Source organism: Phacochoerus africanus, chromosome 9 (genome assembly GCF_016906955.1).
Source record: "Phacochoerus africanus isolate WHEZ1 chromosome 9, ROS_Pafr_v1, whole genome shotgun sequence".
NCBI classification, from domain to species: domain Eukaryota; kingdom Metazoa; phylum Chordata; class Mammalia; order Artiodactyla; family Suidae; genus Phacochoerus; species Phacochoerus africanus.
Window position 1 is genome coordinate 34,243,517 of NC_062552.1, and position 23,195 is coordinate 34,266,711.

Below are 23,195 nucleotides of genomic sequence, written 5' to 3' on the forward strand. Positions count from 1 at the left end.
TTCTTTAGCATCAGATAAATCTTTAGCATCAGATAGGGTTACATTCAAATCCCACTTTTGCAGCTTTTGTTGTTGTGTGACCTTGGGCCAGTTGCTTTAGCTTCTCTGAGTTTGAGTTTCCTCATCTATAAATTAGGGAGAAAATACTTCTCAGGGTTGTTGTGAAAATTAAAAGAAATATTTGATGTCATTTGGCCTAATTTGGGATCAGGAAGTGCATTGGCTGGGGCAGAATGAGCCAAAGAAACTGTGAGGGGGAAATGGGTTGGAGGAGAAGCAAGGCCTCAGACTAGCCTCATAGAGCTTATTTTTCTAGCAGACAGAGTTTTGGGAATATCTTTAAAGTGACTGGCTGTCAAGTGAAGTGAGGCTTTCTTTTTTTCAGAGAGAAAATTAGAGAAGGGAGAAGGGGTCCCTGCTGTGTGATAGGTGCCCTCAGAAGCCCTGGTCCCTTGGGAAATTGCACCTGGAGTGGAGAAGTGGATTTGCTGTGAGGATTAGCCGTGCTGGGAGGTGGCTCTGTGCCAACTTAGTAACCATTTGCCATGTACCAGGCACATACCTACTTCCCTTTGACTTTTTACCATTTTATAAGTGAGATCTGAGGGTCAGAGTAATTGAGTAGCGTGTCTAGGGTCATACATCTGGTCATTACAGAGCTGGGACCCAGCAGGAGCCTAGCTCTTCAGAGGGCTGTGAATTGAGCTCCTCAAGCTCTTAAGGCACCTGTTCCATCCCAGAGGGCGATGCTCACCTTGAGGTTCTGGTTCTCTCTGGGCAGAGTGTGTTTGACATCCTGGATGGGGAGGAGATGCGGCGAGCTCGGACCCGGGCCAATCCCTACGAGATGATCCGAGGAGTCTTCTTCCTAAACAGGTTGGTTGGCATTTCCTTCCTGTCCCCTGATGTGCACTTTTCCACCTTTGCCTTTCCGCCCCGCTCTCCACATGTCTGCTGCTGAGGTGTGCTTTTCTGTCTTGTTTTGTTGCAGGGCGGCAATGAAGATGGCTAACATGGATTTTGTGTTTGATCGCATGTTTACAAACCCGAGGGACTCTTATGGGGTGAGAACAAGATTTTGCTTCTGAATTCGTAGTGCTAAATGGGCTTAAGCTTCAGTGGCTCAGAAACTGCCACTTGTGCAATGCTAGGAGAGTATTCCTGCTAGGTGATAGAGATATATTTTGTGGTAGAGATACATTTTGCTTTGAGCTCTTCCGATAGGGTTCCACAGTGCTTCCTGTGGTCCCAGGATTGCCCCAGTAAGCGGCTGTCTTTAGGGCTTTAGGTGCCAAATACCAGCCCCCAACTCTGCAGGTCCTGCTGCTCACTCCCAGTGGAAGAGGGCAGGGCTCGCAGCAGTGGAGAAGGGACATTCCTGATGAAATCAGCAGCTTTGGCATCTACAGGCCTAGGGAGCAGGGAGGTGAGGTTGGGAGTTAGGGCATAGATCCGCCCTCCTGCATTCATTATACATGTCTTTATCCAAGCCCCTGCTTTGTGGCGGGCAGAGCGCTAGGCACCAGGAATGTAATTTTGAAGGAGATCAGTGCCATCCCCTTCCCCATGGTTAGGTTGTGGACATTCTGCTGGACTTGAGAGCTGATAAGGGTACAGGATTGGATGTTTGTACAGCCTTTCTGTGCTCGTTGGTGTGTGGAGGCCTGTTGCTGCCAGGGAGCTTCAACCTGCCACCTTCCTATCACGGATGAGGTAGAGAGTGAGCATAGTCAGCTCTGTTGCCTATAGGTTCTGCACCCTCAGGTATAGAGGGCCAACTGTACAGTGTCATTTTATAGAAAGGATTTGAGCATCCACAGATTTTGGTGTCCGCAGAGGGTCTTTTTTTTTTTTTTGTCTTTTTGCTATTTCTTGGGCCGCTCCTGCGGCATATGGAGGTTCCCAGGCTAGGGGTCGAATCGGAGCTGTAGCCACCAGCCTACACCAGAGCCACAGCAATGTAGGATCCGAGCCGTGTCTGCGACCTACACCACAGCTCACGGCAACGCCGGATCGTTAACCCACTGAGCAAGGGCAGGGACCGAACCTGCAACCTCATGGTTCCTAGTCGGATTCGTTAACCACTGTGCCACGACGGGAACTCCCACAGAGGGTCTTGGAAGCAGTCTCCTGTGGATACTGAGGGGTGACTTTATACCGTCCTTACAGCTTATGTGCCAAGTGAAAACTTGTGACATCATCTGATTTGGTTGCTGTTTGTGGTATGAAAAGGCAGTACTCTGGGAAACGTTTGCGTGTTGCATGAAATGTGGATATCTTGGGTCTTTCATTGTTCTTTTTAAAAATCAGTATCGTGTCTAAAGATCTAGGCTAGGACCAGTGAGGCATGAGGGCAGGTGGGTGGTGTCACTTAGGTTCCTACTTTCTTTGGGTCTCAGCTGCCTCTTTTCTGAGATTAGCCCTACCAACCTGGGAGGGCCGGTTTAGGACCAAAAGGCTCTTAAGATTTGTTCCAGCTCTAAGATCTGTGGTTTCAATTGTGGCCACTTTCCCTTTCTGCCTCTCTGAGCAAGCTTTGTGTGGGATCATAATTACCAGTCTTTGGCCCTTCTCAAGAAGTGGTAGAGCAAAATGATTTTCCTCTTTGCTACATCATTTTTCTGAACACAGTCCTTCCATAATGATAGAGAATGAAAAAAGGAAATTTCATTCTAGCATTCCCTTCAAGGTTTCAAAGCCCTTTTACTAAGTCCTAGAAAGTTAGTTCTCTTTGACAGTGAAGGGACCAGGAGCCAGCTGTTTTTGCTTCACTCACCCTCCTTCTACTAGGCCCTCGATTATCCACTGCTTAAAGAAACTTATTTTCCAAGTTCTTTAATGCTTCAGCTTCACCTGCCTTACTGCTTCCTCCATGCTGGCAAAACTGGCAGGTAGACCCTTTCAACCTTTAGTTATTTCTTTCCCAGCTCTCCCTCCCCATTTTCCAGTACTAGCAGGCTGCACAAAAGGGCTCTTGGAATTAGTGTCTTGAGAAAATTAGGTTGATGTAATGTTGATTTAATTTTCCGAGCTCCATGTGATTTCCTTTAAACCCCTGCCTGGCAGAGGAACTCTGTCAAGCTGATGGGAAGTCATGGCATCATTTTGAGCTTTTGAATGTAAACGCCTCCAGCAGCTGGTATTTGGTTATTGTCTTTTGCTGTCATGAAAATGAAGTAGGCATCAGGGTTGTACCATTCAGGTTGAGGGTGGAGCTGTTAGTTGCATGGGAAAAGGCCGCTGAGTTTGTGACGCTTCTTGGCTTGAATTGATTGATAGTGGCTATGGAGAATTGCCCTTTCAGAGATGTTCTTCTGCACTCCACTATAAAAAGTGATTTCTCTTCAGCTCCTAGTGTTTCCTTCTCTCTTTTCACCTCTGTTTTCCCTGGAGGACCAGAGTGACAGCCGAGCCCAGCAGGCTTGATGTGTTTTTCAGGCAAACAGAGACACTCTACAGCAGTCCCCAGTAGAGATGGGAGTGGCGGAAGCCCCAGGCACATGCCCAGGTTTGCTAGGGTCTCAGTGGCTCTTAGATCAGGCAAATTGTAGAACAAAATGTGGAGAAGCCTGGGGAAGTGTGAGGAGGTTGGAGGTAGGAAGCCAGAGGGAGGGTCTCTGAGATTTTTCGGTGTGTTTCTGCTTCTGCAGGTTGTGGTGAAAAGGAGAGAAGAGGCTAAGGTAGGGAAATAAAGAAATTGTAAACAAGAATTGAAAGGGACCAGGGACAGAAGGGAATTTAGATTCTTTGGGTATATGGGAGCATATTATAAACCAGAAACATTATGTGAGGGATTTGTGGGCCTGAGGTTATGGTTGAGGTAAGAAAACACTGGTTGTGAAGCATAACAGGAGACAGAAACTGAATGTAGATCTTTAATGAATGTACATCTTTAAGCTTCAGTGCTGTCTTGGAAGAAATTAGACAGCACTTACACAAAGTGCCCCTGCGTGTGGAGTGTTGCGCTAGGCATTACAAAGAGAAAAGGATGGAAGGGACAGAGCTTTGTCTCTAAGGAAGTTGCTCTTGTTGAATGTAGTGTCATCTTATGTTTGTTTTGTATTGTACAGTTTCTAAAGGTCTTTGACATGTGGTACTTTACTTAATCCTACAACAGCCTTAGGAAATAACCTACATTAGTCCCAGTGTACAGTGGATGAACCTCGAGCTTCAAGACATAAATTGTGCTTGCCTTGGATTGCAGAGCCTGTGAGTAGCGGGGTGAGAACCCCAGCTGTCCTTTCTGAGAAAAGGCCTTCTGGCTGTGGTCTGTGAGGGCTACACATCTTGAAATCACAGAACAGATTGTGTTTATGCTCTCCTTTTGGAGATGTGATACCGTCATTGACTCATTCCCCTTCATTCTCCCATTCTTCCTTTGGCCAGTGGCTCACCCGGAGAGGCTGGAGCCTGGCGCTGGGGCGTGGCCAGTGGTGAGGAACGTCGTTTTCACTCTTTCCAGTGGGTGCAGCCTTAAACTTGCAACCCCTGCCTCCTAGCTGCTTTGCAGTCTGGGAAGTGCTGCATGGTGTTCTTGACAAATGCCATTAGGTCTCTTTTTGTGTGTAAATGATTATAACCCCCAAATATGAGTAACTGATGGCTCGGGAACAAAGAATGCTAGTGTGGAGTGGCAGGGAAAGGGAGAAAGAGCTAATATACCCTAGCATGCCAAGTGCGCTTGTCACAGGATGATGAAGTGTATTTTTAGCTAAAGTCACTTTCTCCAGGGGCTTTTTCACTGTTTTGATGAAGCTAGATAACCGTCATCAGAGGCAAGGCCTTTGTCACCTAAAAAGTGACTGGACTGTGAACATTAATATTTCCATTTCTTTCTTATAACTGTTTCCCCTGAAGCTTCTGATCATTATCTAGCTGTTACGGAGCCTTGGCCAGGCACCCAGCCATGCCAGATCTGCAGAGAGGGAAGGCTGAGTGGCCTCCACCCCTTCCTGTTGGGTGTTCGTCAGGTCCTCTTCTGCTCCCCTCTAGAACTCAGCCTCTTGTCACCAGTGCAGATGGTATGTCCTCTCTGCTGTGGAGGGTTGGGAAAGTAGAATTCATCTCCTAGGACCTGAGTGTGTAGAAGAGAAGTGTAAACACAGTATAGGCCAGTGCCGCATTCAGATTAGATATTAAATTTTAGATTAAGAGTTAAAGCCACTCAAGTGGCCCAAACTATAATCCAGTACAAATACAAATGGTGATTGTGATTTAGTTATTCCTTAGGTGGGCACTGTGATGGCTGCCTGGAAGCTGCACACCAGTCTCCTATTCTTTCTACCTTGTCAATGCCCAGCTGTGCCCTGCCCCAGGCCCCTGCTACCAGAGGGGCAAAGGCTAAAGAAGGGGGGAATGTGAAAAAGGAGGGCACTCCAGGCACGGCAGTGTCTTGGCTGGGCTTGTGGAACAGGACAAGGGCCCTGGTGAGAGCTGAACCAAGTCTGGAGTTTAGTTAATAGTAGTTGCTGGTTCAGTTTCTTAGTTTTGACAGTGTAGGATGTTAACGAAACTGGGTAAAGGGTATGTGGGAACTTTGTCCATACAATTTGGCTGTAAATCTAAAATTATTCTACGATAAAATGTTATTTGGAGAGTTCCTGTTGCAGTGCAGTGGAAACAAATCCGATGAGTATCCATGAGTATTCAGGTTCGATCCCTGGCCTTGCTCATGGGTCGGGGATCAAGCGTTGCAGTGAGCTGTGGTGTAGGTCGTAGATGTGGCTCAGATCCCGTGTTGCTGTGGCTGTTGTGTAGTTTGACAGCTGTAGCTCCAGTTGGACCCCTAGTTTGGGAACTTCCATATGCTGTGGGTACAGCCGAAAAAAAAAAAAGGAAATAAAAAAGGGAGAGCCTAGGAGGAAGGAGAGAAGGGAAGCAGTGGCTCTGATCTGGAAAGATAGACCTGTGGCTGGGAAGGGGTGATTGAGAGCCCCTGAGACTTTGGTGGGACAGGAAAGGTGAGTCTCTGATGATCAGGTGGACGGGATTCTGACTGAGCTTTGTTGCAGAGTGTCTGTGAGCTGGTTGCTTTGTGTCTTTTTCCCTATCTCTGATATGGGGGATGGACCATCTATTCCGCTCAGTGGGACTCTTGTAAGGCAGGATATGGTGAGGAGAAGATGCAGAGAAATAAAAGATGCATACTGAGATGCCCATTAAGTTGTTTTTATTGAGTCTGAGCTCAGCCTGGTGGTGTGAAAGGCATCAGGTATTGCAGGTCGGATGGGCAGCCCTAAAGGGCGGTGATCACAGGGGACACGTTTCTTGGCTGTGGTGGCCCTGGCAGGAACTCTGCATTGTGCTTGCTGAAAGGTGTGTTTACTCCCCCTGCCTTCTCTTTCCTGTTCCCCATTGAGCCACCTTTTTTCCCTTCCTCCCCTGTCTTCCTCTTGCCTTTGTAGAAACCACTAGTGAAGAACCGCGAAGCTGAGCTTCTCTACTTTGCTGACGTGTGTGCAGGCCCAGGGGGCTTCTCGGAGTACGTGCTCTGGAGGAAGAAGTGGCACGCAAAGGGCTTCGGGATGACTCTGAAGGGGCCTAATGACTTTAAGCTGGAAGACTTCTACTCAGCTTCCAGTGAGCTCTTTGAACCCTACTATGGTAAGGACGTGGAGGAGGGTACCAGGGGCTGTGAGGGACAGTTCTCGGTGGGGACATTAGGTCAGAAGTAGTTATTATCTGGAGTTCCCATTGTGGCTCAGCAGGTTAAGAACAGATCTTGAGTTGCTGTGGCTGTGGTGTAAGCCGGCAGCTGTAACTCCAATTCGACCCCTAGCCTGGGAACTTACATATGCCGAGGGTGTGGCCCTAAAACAAACAAAAAAAAGTAGTTATTATTCGCTTGCCATGTTTGCTTTGCTAGGCCCCTCAGCTTGGGGTTCCCAACCCAGGTTGTGAAGGTCTTGGTTCTCTTAGACTGTCCCTTTTTACCCCAAGCCTGTGGGATACAGCTTAGACACTCCACTAGGCAAACCCTCATCAAAGCCGTATTAATTCCTCCTATCTTCTCTTATGGTGATGGGAGATAATGAAACTGCCCTATTTTCAGCTGAGAACTGGCAGAGTTATTAACAGATTCAACCCCCCTGCCCATCTCCAGCCCTGTGTGCTGGACAGCTCAGCAACCCCCAGCAGTTCCCTCCCATCTGTCTTGCTTTTTGTGATTTGGCAGCAAATCCTAAGTCCTTTGTTAACAGTTCTTACTAAGAAATTGATATTGGTACCTACATGTAGGTGCTTTAAACACAACTTTGGTCTTGAATATGAAGACCTGCTTCAGTTGCTGACTCTTGATGGGTCAGCTCCTTTGGAACTCTGCTTTTGTGCAGCAGGGCCCTGTTTTTGCCTCCTGGTCCATCACTGCAAGGCAGCCTTCTAGGATAGGTCCTTCAATGGGTTGCTCCTCACAGGGGCTTTTCTCCTGGGCGTTGAGGTCCACCTGGTACCTGTGTTTACAGCCCCAGGGATCTTGTGTCCCAGCTCCTGGGATGCACAGAGCAGATGAGCTGAATGTGAATCTTATGTCCTGTCAGGCGAGGGTGGAATCGACGGAGATGGAGACATCACCCGCCCGGAGAACATCACTGCTTTTCGGAATTTTGTCCTGGATAACACAGATCGTAAGGGTGTCCACTTTCTGATGGCTGATGGGGTAGGTGACCTCTTCTTCATAGGGTGATGCTTTAGGGATTTATTATGTTAGAGGCTTGAGAATTGGTTTTGTTTGGCCCTTTAGCTGCCCTGGAGGCTGGTAGCTCGCTATTCTGATAGTAGGGATGTGTGATATATGTTTTTATTCTTTTTGTACATATTTCCAATGGTAACTTTATCAAAGCTGTGATGTTGTGGACGTCTTTGCTTGGAGCAAGTGGACCTTCTCAGCCCATTTCTTCAAAGGGCCTTGGTTGGCTGTGAGACATGGTGAGGGTGGACCTTGGCTAAGAAGAGCTGGGCAGGACTGACCAACAAGAACATCTCCATCATTTGTCACGTGGGTGCTACTCCTGGCACAAGCTGTCTATACATGGCTGCTCCTAGGCCTCTGGATGGGTGACCGTATAACCAAAGGCAGCAGCTCAGGGAGCTCCACAGGAGGCTCTGTCAGTGGCTGGGCTAAAGTGAATATTCGAGTTGCCTGTTCCTTGGGCAATTGCTTGATGAATGGGGGCAAGCACGCTGCAGCTTTCTCACCTAGTAGTCTGATGCTGCAGGCAGTCTTCCCTAGAGTGAGCCACCAGTAGTGTAGTGGAGGGTCAGAGATGTGGCTCCAGGGTAACATGGCTGCCAGAGTTGACTGAAGTGTCTGGAGCCCCTTGGGTGGCTTCTCAAGCAGTAGCCATGTGGAACGGTGAAGAAAGGTTGAGGATGTCAGCATAGTATCTGGACGTGCCCTCTCTGCCCTCGCTCAATAGAGCTTTGTACACAGTGGGGAACAACAGGCAGGCTTGGGTGGAGGGGCGGAAGGGGGAGGGGCTGTGACAGTGCTTGGGAGGCAGCCTTGCAGTATGTCAGCTAGAGTAGCAAACTCAAGGATTGTCCTTCTGGCTTAGGCAACATAGACTGGTAACCTGTGTGATTTTTTTTTTTTTTTATGTTTTTTTGATCCTATAAACAGGCATGCATTTGAAGAAGCATTTATAAATCTGGAAGATATTGCTAAACATTTTTGATGCTGGACACTTAGCTAGGCTGGGGTCAGCTTAATGGAGGCCAGCATCTTTACTTTTCTTAATTATTATGATTAAAAAAACCTACTAACATAAAATTTACCATTGCGGCCGTATTTAAGTTTACAGTTCAGTGGGTGTTCAATATATTCACATTATTGTGAAACAGATTTCCAAAACTTTTTTTGCAAAATTGAAACTCTGTACCCATTAAACAACTGCCCTCTCTTCGTATCCCAGCCCCTGGCCTCTATTTCTGTGTGAGCATGGCTCTCTGCTCCCTGTTGGGATCTCACAGGGAGGGAGGCTAGTCCAGTAATAGCAACGTATGGTCTTTGGACAAACACCCTGGCCAGAGACCCTGCCAGCTGGGGGGAGAAGCTCGTGGTCTTGGGACAGGAAAGGGGGTTTTGCGAATAAATCCTTGGTCAGCAGAAAAGGAGGCATGACTGTGACTGTCCGAGTTGTGCTAACTTTTCTTCTGTCACCAGACTGGGGCCTGTCCAGTGGCGAGCCCAGGACTGAGTGAGCCCATCTGAGTATTTAGGCCACTCGTACTGCCTAGGTCTCACTGGACTTGGCAGGGCATTCAGTTTCCTATCTGGTAGTTGTCCTGTGACTAGTGTATTTTTCGTCTGTTCTGCTGTGCTCTTCCCTTCGATTCCTAAATGGGTTTTAAACATTTTGGACCATCTCTGGAGTGGTTCCATCCAGACTTGGTTCCATCCCTGGAGTGACAGGGCAGGAGGACAGCACTGGCTCAGTAGTTAGGCCCGGGTCTTAGGTGACATCTTCACCCCAGTGAGCCATGTGACTGTGCCAGATAGTGGAAATGTCAGGCTGTACCTTTATCGGCCAGATGGTCAAGGTCAGTGAGAAGACTTGAGGAAATCTCAGGCTGGATGAGGTAGGAGTATTCTTTTCAGTCCTCCTCACTTCTCTTCCCCGCGCTGATCCCTGTGCTCTCCTTTCAGGGTTTCTCAGTGGAAGGGCAGGAGAACCTGCAGGAGATCCTCAGCAAGCAGCTGCTACTCTGTCAATTCCTCATGGCACTCTCTGTTGTTCGGACAGGTGACACCACCTCTGCCGTCTCCCCACCCAGACCCACTAGAGACCCTGCTAGACAAAAGCATGTATAGTGGTGGGCTTAGAAGTTAAAAAAAAATCTGCTTAGTTCTCTTGTGGCACAGCAGGTTAAGGATCCGGCATTGTCGCTGCAGTGGCTTGGGTCGGTGCTGTAGCATGGGTTTGATCCCTGGTCTGGGAACTTCCATTGGCCCAGGGTGAGGCCAAAAAAAAAAAAAAATCTGCTCGTATCAGGTGACAGGTGGCTGAATGAGGAATTTTGGGGAAAAAAGTGCTGTAGAATCTCCAAAGTCCCCTCTAAAACTGAATCTCTCAGGTGCTGAGTCCCTGACTTTGTCATACCCACTGAGACTGCCTTACCCATTTCCTGGAATAGAAGCTGCTGATTGCTGTTGGTGTTTTCTCTCTAATCCAGGAGGCCACTTCATCTGTAAAACCTTTGACCTCTTCACACCGTTCAGCGTGGGGCTTATCTACCTGCTGTACTGCTGCTTTGAACGAGTGTGTCTCTTTAAGCCGATTACCAGCCGTCCTGCCAACTCAGAGAGGTGAGATTTTCCTTTCATGTTAATCAGACTAGTTGGCCCAATGTCAGAACAGCAAATCCTGGTGCATCTCTGGCAGGACAGTCAAGTCACGTGGAAAACCTTGACTTTAAAAAAGTCACTGGAGCCAAGAGGAGATAGGATTTAGGAGTATTGGTTCTTTGATGTGCCATTCAGTCTCTGCCTTCTCCACAGACCTTATTCAGCACACTCACAATCCTTGCCCTGGCCCTGGAGGGAGAAGGAGACCAATAAGGGGTCACTTGGAGTGACATAGGCTGGGAAAGGGCAAGTCGGCCACCACCCAGAGGCAGTGCTGGCGTCCCAGATGGGACACAGTGCCTGTGCACAATGTGAGAGAGGGTCCGGCCAGTCTCAATTGCTAGGTGGCTTATTAAGAACACAGATTGCTAGAAGTTGGCACAACATTATAAATCAACTATACTTTAATTTGAAAAATAATAAAGCTATAGAATTGAAAAAAACCAAACCAAACCAAACCACAGATTGCTGGAGTTCTCTTATGGTGCAGTGGATTAAAGATCCAGTGTTGTTACTTCAGTGACTTGGGTCACTGCTGTGGCAAGAGTTTGATCCCTGGCCTGGAAACTTCCACATGCCGAAGGTGCAGCTGAAGAAAAAATAAACAAACAAAAAAACCCAGGTTGTTGGGCCCCATCTCTGGAAAAGTCTGAATGTCTTGAACTTAACAGACTCTCCAGGTGACGGTGATGCAGCCAACCTGGCACAGGGCAGTTGGGAACCACTGCCACAGAGAGTAGGAGTAGAGCGCAAGGTAAAAGGGAAGGATTTGAGGTGAACCTTACAGCACACAGTCTGCGCTGCTCTTTGTGCAGACAGGAGCCTTATGACTCAACAAGTGGTTTGGGGAGGAGGAATGGGGGAAGCCCTTGCTCTGGGGAGTGACACTTATCTCCTGCCAGGTATGTGGTGTGCAAGGGCCTGAAGGTGGGCACAGATGACGTACGGGATTACCTCTTCTCAGTCAATATTAAGCTCAACCAGCTGCGGAACTCCGAGTCTGACGTCAACCTTGTGGTCCCCTTGGAGGTGATCAAGGGAGATCATGAATTTACCGATTACATGATACGGTCCAATGAGAGGTAAGAAAACTAATATGTTTTGTCTTTTTCTTTTTTTCTTTTGGCACCACTGGGTTATCAAGGAAGACTAGAGAATGAAGGGCTAAGTGCCTGGGTCTTGGTATCATTTTGTCAATTTTGAAAAATTGGTCACTGGGATTGGTCTGCTTGTTCCGCACTCCCTGGTACCTTGGGGACCCTCATCCTGCTCCCATGCTGTGTCACAAGGGTGGCCAGTGGGAGTGTGGCTGACGTAGCCTTGCTCATAGAAGCCTGAGTATGATAGTGAAACCTGGCAGAGCAGATTCATCCCTATGTCCTCGGAGGATTAATTTCCTTTAATTGCTTCTGTTTGTAAAAGGCTGTCATAGTCCTTCTAAAAGGACTTCATCAGGTTGCCCTGTGAAGTCCCATAATTGTATAACATGCTTTGAAAGTTTCTGGTACCAAAGTTTTTGCCAGTGCATGAGTTCCCCAAGTGGGCCATCTGAGTTCTGTTTTATTTTCTAATTTTTTAAACTTCTGTAGTTGTTTCCCCCCTCCCTGTGAGTGGAGATAATTTAAAGTTATGACAGTTGGCTCCGTTTCTAAGTGGGCAGGCCTTATTGAACAGTTTTTTAAAGTAGGTTGGAGAGTTGTGTAGTAGCAATGAATCAGCAGAAGTGCTTTCTTAGGGGGCCAAACAGGTGTTGGAAAGGTCATTTCTAAGAGTGCAATCCCAAGTCTCCCAGGGACGGTTGAATGTATAGGTGGTCTGAGGGAAAGGTAAGAGGAGAGGAAGTCTTTATCCATCTTGCCCATCATCTCTCAGAATGTCTGCTTTCCTTGGTACTGTCCCGTGAGTGCTCTCATCTTGATGGAAGGCTAGGTATCAAGGTGGAGCAGATGCTCATTTTCAGCATGTTTTTATTTTTTATTTTGTTTTTTCTGCTTTTTAGGGCAGCACCCATGGCATATGCAGGTTCCCAGGCTAGGGGTTTAATTGGAGCTACAGCTGCCAGCCTACACCACAGCCACAGCAATGCCATATCTGAGCGGCATATGCAACCTACACCACAGCTCACGGCAGTGCCAGATCCTTATCCCACTGAGCAAGGCCAGGGATCGAACCCACAACTTCATGGCTCCTAGTCAGGTTCGTTTCTGCTGTACCATGATGGGAACTCCGAATCTACTGATTTTTATCACCATAAGTTAATTTTGCCTATTCTAGGACTTTGTATATTTGGAATCATGCATATACACTTCTGTGTCTTTTTTTTTGGCCTCACCATAATGTTTTATTTGAGATTAATTCATGTCGTATGGGTTTGTTTCTTTTTATTGCCGAGTAGTGTATAGTCCATTATATGGATATATCATGTTTATTCTTCTGTTGATGGACACTTGTAATATTTCCAATTTGGGGCTGTTATGAATAAAGCTGCTACAGTGTTCTTGTACAAGTGGACAGGTGTTTGCATTTCTCTTGGATAAATACCCAAAAGTAGAAATTATAGGTCATAGGGTAGATGTATATTTAATTCTAATGATGCCATGTGGTTTTCGAAAGTACTCCCTTTAGCAAAGTATGAGAGGTTTTTGTTTGTTTGTTTGTTTTTGTTTTTGTTTTTGTTTTTTTGCTGCACCCATAACACAAAAAATTTCCCAGGCCAGGGATCAAACCCAAGCCACAGCAGCAACCCAGGCTGGTGCGTTTGACAACAGCAGATCCTTAACCTGCTGTGCCATAAGGGATCTCCTCATTGTGGTCTTAATTTGCATTTCTGTGCTGACTAAAGATTTTGAGCCCCCTTTTTTTATGTGTTTATTGGCTATATGCATATTTTCTTTTATGAAGTGTCTCTTCAAATCTTTTGACCATTTAAAAAATTGATTTGTGTTTTTAAGTTGTAGCAATTATTTATATATTCTGAATATAAGTCTGGTATGTTGTGAATATTTTTTCCCTATCTGTGATTCATCTTTTTTTTTTTTTTTAGCTATTTCCTGGGCCGCTACCGCGGCATATGGAGATTCCCAGGCTAGGGGTCCAATCGGAGCTGTAGCCACTGGCCTACACCAGAGCCACAGCAACGCGGGATCTGAGCCACGTCTGCGACCTACACCACAGCTCACGGCAACGCCGGATCGTTAACCCACTGAGCAAGGGCAGGGACCGAACCCACAACCTCATGGTTCCTAGTCAGATTCGTTAACCACTGCACCACGACAGGAACTCCTGATTCATCTTCTTAATGGTGTCTTTTTTTTTTTGGCCATGCCCATGGTATATGGAAGTTCCCAGGCCAGGGATCAAACCTATGCCACACAGACACCCAAACTGCTGCAGTGACAGTGCCAGCTCCTTAACCCACTGTACCACAGGAGAACTCCTCATTGCTGTCTTTTGAGTCCTCTTTTTTATTGTAAAATATACATAAAGTAAAATTTACTGTTTTAGGAATTTCCTTGTGGCTCCAGTTAAGGGGCTGGAATTGCTGTAGCTGTGGCACAGGCTGCAGCTGTGGCGCAGGTTTGATCTCTGGCCCAGGAATTTCTGCATGCTGTAGGTGTGGCCTAAAAAAAGAAAAATACGTATAATTCATTGGTATTGAGTATATTCATGTTGTTGTGCAACCATCACCATAATGCATTTCCAGAACTTTTAAATCATCCAAAGCAGAAACTTTGTGCCCATCAAACAGTAACTCCCTGTTCCCTTTATTCCCAGCCATTGGTACCCTCTATTATATTTTCTATCTCTATGAATTTGCTTAGTGCAAGAACCTCATATAAGTGCAAGTACCTCATATAAGTACACTCATCCTTTTTGGTCTGGCTTATTTCACTTAGCATAATGTTTTCAAAATTCATGTGTTGCACTATGTGCTAGGATTTCATTCCTTTTTAAGGCTCATAATCCATTATATGTACGCAGCAGTTTTGGTTTATCCATTCATTTGTTGATGGACATTTGGGTTTTCCCCACATTTTAGCTACTGAGAACAATGCTGCCTTGAATATTGGTGTGAAAAGTGTAACTGTTTGTGTCCCCACTTTCAGTTCTTCTGGGTATACATCCAGAAGTGGGGTTGCTGGATCATTTTGTAATTCTGTTTAACTTTTTAAAGAACAGCCTTGTAATTTTCTACAAATGCTACACACTGTTTTACATTCCAACCAGTAATGCTCCAATTTATCCACATCTTTACCAACACTTGTTATTTTCTGTTTTTGTTTTTTTTTGTTTTTGTTTTTGTTTTTTTTTCCATAATAGCCATCCTAATGGGTGTGAACTGGTATCTCACTGTACTTTTGGTTTGTATTCTTCTAAGGACTGATGATTTTGAGTATGTTTTCATGTGTGAATTGGCCATTTGTTTATTTTTTGGCCATGCTGTTGGCATATGGAAGGTCCTGAGCCAAAATCAAACCTGCTGCCACAGCAGTGACCCTAACCACTGCAGTGACAATGCCAGATCCTTAACCCTCTGTGCCACAAGAAAACTCTGAATTGGCTATTTGTATATCTCCTTTGGAGAAATGTCCATTCAAGTCCTTTGCTTGTTTGTTATTTTTTAAAATTTTACTCATTCTTTATTGAGGTATAATTGACTTACAGTATCATATTAGTTTCAGGTGTACAACATAGTGATTTGATGTTTTTATACACTACAAAATGTTCGCTATGATAAGTCTGGTTGTCCTTTGTCCCCATAAATAGTTATGATGTTATTGACTGTATTCCCTATACTGTGTGTTACATCCTTGTGACTTATTTATTTTATAACTGGAAACTTGTACCTCTTAACCACCATCTCTGATTTCACTAATCCCCCCCACTCCCTTCTCTGGCAACCCCAGTTTGTTCTTGTATCTATGAGTCTGTTTCTGTTCTGTTCTGTTCATTTATTTGGTTTGTTTTTTTAGATTCTACATGTAAGTGAAGTAAAACAGTGTTTATCTTTTTCTGACTTTAATTTTACTTAGCATAATACTCTCTAGGTCTATTCATGTTGTTGCAAATGGCAAGATTTCACTCTTTTATGGCTGAGGGCCACACCCATGGCATATGGAGGTTCCCAGGCTAGGGATCTAATTAGAGCTATAGCTGCCAGCCTTTGCCACAGCCACAGCACTGTGGGATCTGAGCCACGTCAGTGACGTACACCACAGCTCATGGCAATGCCGGATCCGTAACCCACTGAGTGAGGTCAGGGATCGCAACCTCATGGTTCCTAGTGGGATTCGTTTCCACTACACCATGACGGGAACTCCAACATCTTCTTTATTTATTCATCCATTTATGGACACGTAGGTTGCTTCTGTATATTGGCTATTGTAAATAATGCTGGACTGAACATAGGGGTGGTGTATATATTTTTGAATTAGCGTTTTTGTTTTCTTTAAAAATTTACCAAAAGTGGAATTGCTAGATCATATGATAATTCTGTTTTTAAGTTTTTGAGCAACTTCCATACTGTTTTCCGTAGTAGCTATACCATCTCACATTCATTGAGTGTTCCTTTTTCTCCCTGTCCTCCTCATCACTTGTTATCTTTTTGATAATAGCTATTCTGACAGATGGGGGGTGATATCTCATCATGGTTTTGATTTGCATTTCCCTGGTGATTAGTGATGTTGGACATCATCTTTTCACGTGTCTGTTGGTCATCTGTGTGTCTTCCTCAGGAAAATGTCTATTCAGATCCTCTCCCTATTTTTAAATCAGGTTTTTTTTAAAAAAATTATTGAGGTATAGTTGATTTACAATGTTGTGTTAGTTTCTGGTGTACAGCAAAGAGATACACACACGTACAAACTTTTTCAGGTTCTTTTCTGTTATAGTTTATCACAAGATATTGTATATAGTTTCCTGTGCTATGCAGTAGAACCTTGTTGTTTATCTACTTTATATACAGTAGTTTGTAACCCAAACTCCTAATTTTTCTCTCCTCTACTTCCCCCTTGGGTACTATAAGTTTGTTTTTAATATCTGAGTCTATTTCTGTTTTGTTCATAAGTTCATTTGCATCATTTTTTTAGATTCCACACTAAGTGATACACGATATTTGTCTGACTTACTTCACCTAGTATGATAATCTCTTAAGTCTGTCCATGTTGCTGAAAATGGCATTATCTCATTTTTTATGGGTCAGTAATATTCCAGTGTGTGTATATGTGTGTGTGTGTACACACACACATCTTTTTCCATTCATCTACGTGTTTGGGTGTGTTTTTTTGATGTTGGGTTGTATGAATTCTTTGTATATTTTAGATTGTAACCTCTTACCTGATACATTGTTTGCAAATATCTCCTCCCATTCAGTAGGCTGCCTTTTTGTTTTGTTGATAGTTTTCTTTGCTGTGAAAAAGCGTTTTAGCTTTTGATGTAGTACCATTTGTTCAATTTTGCTTTTGTTTCCCTTGCCAAGTAAATATATCCAAAAAAAATTGCTAAGACTGATGTCCAAGAGCATACTACTGCTTATATTTTCTCCTGAAAGTGTAATGGATTCAGGTTTTACTCACAGTCTTTTTTTTTTTTTTTAATGATCATACCCATGGCATATGGAAGTTCCCAAGCCAGGGTGGAATTGGAGCTTCAGCTGCAACCTATGCTGAAGCCATGGCAATGCTGGATCCTTTATTCTTAGTTTTTTGTTTTTTTTCTCTTTTTAGGGCTGCACCTGTGGCTGATGGAAGTTCCCAGGCTATGAGTTGAATCAGAACTGCAGCTGCTGGCCTATGCCAAAGCCACAGAAACCTGAGATCCCAGCTGCATCTGCAACCTATACCACACCATGTGGCAATGCCAGATCCTTAACCCACTTAGCAAGTCTAGGGATTGGACCTGCATCCTCATGGATACTAGTTGAGTTCTTAACCCACTAGGCCACAATGGAAACTCCCAGCACTGGATGATTTAACCCACTGCACTGGGCCAAGGAGTAAACCCACACCTCCACAGCATCCCAGTCTGTTGCAGTCGGAAACTCCTACATATAGTCTTTAATCCATTTTGAGTTTACTTTTGTATATGGTGTGAGAAATTAGACGAGTTTGATTCTTTTGCATATAGTTATCCAATTTTCTTAACACTGTTTATTAGAGAGGGTGTCTTTTCCCCTCTGTATAGTCTTCCCTTTCTTTCTTTTTTTTTGGTCTGTGCCTGTGGCACATGACTAAATCCTGGGCTAGGAATTGAACCTGTGCCACAGCAGTGACCTGAGCCACCTCAGTGACAGCACTGGTTCCTTAACTAGCTGCATCACAAGGAGACTCCATTCTTGCCTCCTTTATCATAGATTAATTTCCCATATATGTGTGGGTTAATTTCTGGGCTCTTTGTTCTGTTCTATTGATCTATGTGTGTGTGTGTGTGTGTGTGTGTGTGTGCGTGCGCGCGCGCGTGCGTGCCAGTTCCATACTGTTTCGATTACTGTAGCATAGTTGGAAATTAGGGAGTATGACACCTCCAGCTTTGTTGTTATTCTCAAGATTGTTTTGGAGTTCCTGTTGTGCAGTGGAAATGAATCTGACTAGGAATCATGAGGTTGTGGGTTTGATCCCTGGCCTCAATCAGTGGGTTAAGGATCCAGTGTTGCCGTGAGCTGTGGTGTAGGTCACAGATGTGGCTTGGATCCCATGGTGCTGTGGCTCTGGCTTAGGGTGGCAGCAACAGCTCCGATTAGACCCCTAGCCTGGGAACCTCCATATGCCTTAGGTGTGGCCCTAAAAGGACAAAAAGTCCAAAAAAAAAAAAAGATTGTTTTGGCTTTTTGGGGTCTTTCATGGTTTCCCACACATTTTAGAATTATTAGTTCTAGTTCTGTGAAAAATGCCATTGGTATTTCAATAGGGATTGCATTAACTGCAGTTTTCCTTGGGTAGTATGGTCATTTTAACAAAATTCTTTCAATCTGTGGACACAGTATATCTTCCCATTTGTGTTGTCTTCAATTCCTTGAATGAATCAGTGTCTTACAGCTTTCTGAATATAGGTCTTTGACCAGCTTGGTTAGATTTATTTGTAGTTATTTTACCTTTTTTGACATTTTTTGGCCATGCCTATGGTGTTTGGAAGTTCCTGGTCCAGGGATTGAACCCACCCACAGCAGCAACCCAAGCTGTTTCAGTGCTGATGCCCGATTCTTAACCTGCTGCCACTCAAGAGAACTGTAGCATTTTATCTTTGTCATGCAATTGTAAATGGTAATGTTTTCTTAATTTCTTTTTCTGATAGTTTGTTGTTAGTATATAGAAATGCAGCAGATTTTTTTTTTTTTTTCTTTTTAGGGCCATACCCAAGGCATATGAGGTTCCCAGGCCAGGGGTTGAATCGAATCTGTAGCTGCCAGCCTATGCCACAGCCACAGCAATGCCATATCCAAACTGCGTCTGTGATCTGCAGCACGGCTCACGGCAATGCTGGATCCTTAGCCCACTGAGTGAGGCTAGGGATCGAACCTGCATTCTCATGGATACTAGTCAGATTGGTTTCTGCTGAGCCATGATGGGAACTCCCTTTTTTTTTTTTGGGTGTGTGGCCTCTCTAGGATTTTCTATATATAGTATCATGACATCTGCAAACAGTAACAATTTTACTTCTTTTTTCCAACTTGGATACCTTTTGTTTCTTTTTCCTGTGGGATTGTTGTGGCTAGGACTTCCAATATAATGTTGAATAAAAATGACAAGAGTGAGCATTCTTGTCTTGTTCCTGATCTTAGAGGAAAGATTTTCAGCTTTTCACTGTTGGGTGTAATGTTGGCTGTAGATTTGTCATATATGGCCTTTGAGGTATGGTCTCTATCTACCGACTTTGTTGAGAGTTTTTAATCATTGATGGATGTTGAATTTTGTCAAGAGCCTTTTCTGTATCTAGTGAGATGATCATATGATTTTTATTCAGCTTGTTGATGTGGTGTATTACATCGATTGATTTGCAGATATCTAACCATCCTTGCATCCATGGGATAAATTCCAGTTGATTATGGTGCACAATCTTTTAAATATATTGTTGAATTCAGTTTGCTAATATTTTGTTGAGAATTCTTATATCTGTGTTTTATCAGAGACATTTGGCATGTAATTTTCTGTTTTTGTTCATGTCTTTAGTTTGGTATCAGGTGATGCTGGCCTACTAGAGCAAGTTCAGAATATTCCTTTCTCTTCCTTTTTTAGAGTAGTTTGAGAAGGATAGGTGTTAAATCTTCTTTCAGTGTGTTCTTAGAATTCACCTGTGAAGCTGTGTGGTCCTAGACTTTTGTTTGTTGGGAGGTTTTTTTGTTTTGTTTTTTCCCTGATTCAGTTTTACCATTGGTAATCACCCTATTCATATTTTCTGTTTCTTCTTAATTTAGTATTAGGAGCTTTTACGTTTCTAGGAATTTATCCATTTGTCCCACGTCATCCATAAAATTATTTGTAATGTCTTACTTCCTTTGTATTTCTGTGGTGTCAGTTGTGACTTTTATTTCTAATTTTATTTATCTGGGCCTTCTCTCTTTTTTACTTAATGAATTTGGCTACAGGTTTATCATTTTTGTCTATCTTTTCAAAGAACCAGCTCTTAGTTTCATTGATCTTTTCTGTTGTTTACTTTAGTCTCTATTTGATTTCTTTCTGTTCTGATCTTATTTTTTTCCTTCTACTAACCTCAGGTTTTGTTTGTTCTTTTTCTAGTTCTTAAAGGAGGCATAGGTTTAGATTGTTTGATATTTTTCTTGTTTCCTGAGCTAGGCTTGTATTGTTATTACCTCCCCCCCCCCCCCACCCCGCCACCCCGCCTTAGAACAGCTTTTGCAGTGTCCCATAGATTTTGGATCATTGTGTTTCCATTTTCATTTGTCTCCAGGTTTTTTTTGTTTTTTGTTTTTCCTTTTTCCTTCTTTCTTTTTTTAATGGCTGCACTCACGGCATATGGAAGTTCCTGGGCCAGGGACTGAATCCCCACCACAGCTGTGGCCATGTTGGATCCTTAAACCCAGTGTGCTGGGCTGGGGATTGAACTCGTGCAGTGACTCAAGCCACTGCAGTCAGTCTTTTTTTCTTTTTCTTTTTTTTTGCTTTTGAGGGCCACACCCAAGGCATATGGAGGTTCCCAGGCTGAGGGTCACATTGGAGCCACAGCTGCCAGCCTACTACACCACAGCCACAGCAATGCAGGATCCAAGCCACGTCTGTGATCCACACCACAGCTCACTGAGCGAGGCCAGGGATTGAACCCACAACTTCCTGGTTCCTAGTTAGATTCGTTTCTGCTGCGCCACGACAGGAACTCCTGCAGTCAGTCATATTCTTAATCCACCCTGCTACAATGCAAACTCTTGTCTCCAGGTGTTTTTTGATTTCCTTTTTGATTTCTTCAGTGCCCCATTAGTTGTTAAGTCACATGCTGGTTTGTGTTTTTTGCAGTTTTTTTCTTGTAGTTGATTTCTAGTCTTATACATTATGGTTGGAAAAGATGCTTGATGTTATTTCAGTCTTTGTAAAGTTATTGAGACTTGGTTTGTGGCCCAACTTGTGATCTATCGTGGAGAATGTTTGACATACACTTAAAGATAATGTATATTCTGCTATTAAGTCCGTCTGGTCTAATGTGTTATTTAAGGCTATGATTTCCTTATTTTCTTTTTGGATGATCTGGTCATTGATGTAAATAGGGTGTTAAAGTCCCCTACCCATTACTGTGTTACTGTCAGTTCCTCCCTTTATCTTAACTTTTGCTTTATGTGTTTAGGTGTTCCTATGTTATGTTCATATATATTTACAATTGCGGTACCTTCTTGTTCTGCTGACTCCTTTATCATTTTGTAATGTCCTCTATCTCTTGTTACAGTTTTTGTTTTAAAGTCTATTTTGTCTGATATAGCTATAGCTACCCTAGCTTTCTTTGGGTTCCAGTTTCATGAAATATCTTTTCCATCCACTTGTATTCAGTCTGTGTGTGTCTTTAGATTTGAAGTGAGTCTTTTATAAGAAGCATATAAATGGGTCTTTTTTTTTTTTTTAATCTGTTCAGCCACTGCATGTCGTTTGATAGGAGCATTTAGTCCATTTGCCTTTAGAGTAATTATTGATAGGTGTTTATTTATTGCCATTTTTTTCATTTTGTTCTGTTTGTTTTTGTAGCTTCTTTTTTGTTTTGTTTTGTTTTGTCTTTTAAGGGCCACACCTGCTAGGGGTTCCCAGGCTAGGGGTTGAATCAGAGCTGTAGCTGCTGGCCTGTGTCACAGCCACAGTAACACCAGATCTGAGCTGCATTTGCAACCTACACCACAGCACCACAGCTCATGGCAACACTGGATCCTTAACCCACCGAGTGAGACCAGAGATTGAACCATATCTTCATGGATGCTAATCGGGTTTGTTAACTGCTGAGCCATGAACCTCTGTGTGTGTGGTTTTTTTTTTTTTTTTGGTTCTTTTTTTTTTCTTTTGCTCTCTTCCCCTGTGATTTGACTGTCTTTAGTATTATATGTATTATATTTGGATTCCTTTCTCTCTTTTTAGGTGTGCATTTATTATGTATAGGTTTTGGTTTGTGGTTACTGTGAGGCTAATATGTAATTATCTGTCTATCTGTCTGTGGTTATGAAGTTGATGATCTCAGACTTTGAATGCATTCTAAAAATCTTGCATTTTCACTCACCTCTTCCCATTTCCACCTTTAATGTTTTGACATCATGTGTTACATTTCTGTTTTGTATATCCCTTAACCCCTCATTGTGGATAAGTATTTTTTTACTACTTTTTTTTTTGTCTTTTTGTTGTTGTTGTTGTTGCTATTTCTTGGGCCGCTCCCGAGGCATATGGAGGTTCCCAGGCTAGGGGTCCAATCGCAGCTGTAGCCGCCGGCCTACTCCAGAGCCACAGCAACGCGGGATCTGAGCCGTGTCTGCAACCTACACCACAGCTCACGGCAACGCCGGATCGTTAACCCACTGAGCAAGGGCAGGGACCGAACCCGCAACCTCATGGTTCCTAGTCGGATTCGTTAACCACTGTGCCACGATGGGAACTCCTTTTTTTTACTACTTTTGACTTTAACCCTTCCTACTAGCTTTATAAGTGGCTTATATAATAGCTTTATTGTCTATCTGCCTTAACCAATAGGATTTTTTCCTTTTGTTTTTTGGTTTTTGGTTTTTTGGTTTTTTTTTCTTTTTTTTTTGCTGTGCATGAGGCATATGGAAGTTCCCAGGCCAGGGATTGAACCCTGCACCACAGTAGTGATGATACCTCCTTTTCCACTTTACATTTCTTGTAAAGCTGGTTTAGTATTGCTGAACTCTCATAGCTTTTACTTTTACTTTTTTGTAAAAATCTTTATTTCTCTTTCAAATCTGAATGATAGCCTTGCAGGGTTGAGTATTCTTGGTGATAGATTTTTTTTTTCATCACTTTGATATATTGTGCCTTTCTCTTCTAGTCTGCAGTTCTTGCTGAAAAGTCAGCTGACAGTCTTATGGGAGTTCCCTTGTATGTAACTAGTTGCCCTTCTCTTGCAGCTTTTTAAGATTCTGTCTTTATTTTTTACTTCTTGTCATTTAATCATAATGTGTCTTGGTGTGGAGCTCTTTGGGTTTATCTTGTTTGGGACTCTCTGTGTTTCCTGGACTTGAATGTCTATTTCCTTTCCAAGGTTAGGGAAATTTTCAGCTATTATTACTTCAAGTGAGTTCTCTGCCCCATTTCTTTCTCTTTTCTTAAACTGTCCTCATTTTTTAAAATTCTTTTTTCTGTTTAGCTTGGGTGATTTCTACTATTATGTCTTCCACTTCACTGATCTGTTTCCCTATACA

The 23,195-nt window shown here is 43.7% G+C and overlaps 1 protein-coding gene across 1 annotated transcript in view; it reads left to right on the top strand.

The window, feature by feature from the left end:
- Nucleotides 1-23,195, top strand: part of CMTR1 (cap methyltransferase 1) — a 64,806-nt gene that overhangs the window by 22,231 nt on the left and 19,380 nt on the right. The window contains exons 7-13 of the mRNA XM_047797660.1: nucleotides 782-876; nucleotides 992-1,064; nucleotides 6,405-6,603; nucleotides 7,536-7,654; nucleotides 9,644-9,740; nucleotides 10,171-10,303; nucleotides 11,245-11,424. Coding sequence (XP_047653616.1) covers nucleotides 782-876; nucleotides 992-1,064; nucleotides 6,405-6,603; nucleotides 7,536-7,654; nucleotides 9,644-9,740; nucleotides 10,171-10,303; nucleotides 11,245-11,424 — 896 coding nt within the window. The remainder of the gene's footprint in view (nucleotides 1-781; nucleotides 877-991; nucleotides 1,065-6,404; nucleotides 6,604-7,535; nucleotides 7,655-9,643; nucleotides 9,741-10,170; nucleotides 10,304-11,244; nucleotides 11,425-23,195) is intronic.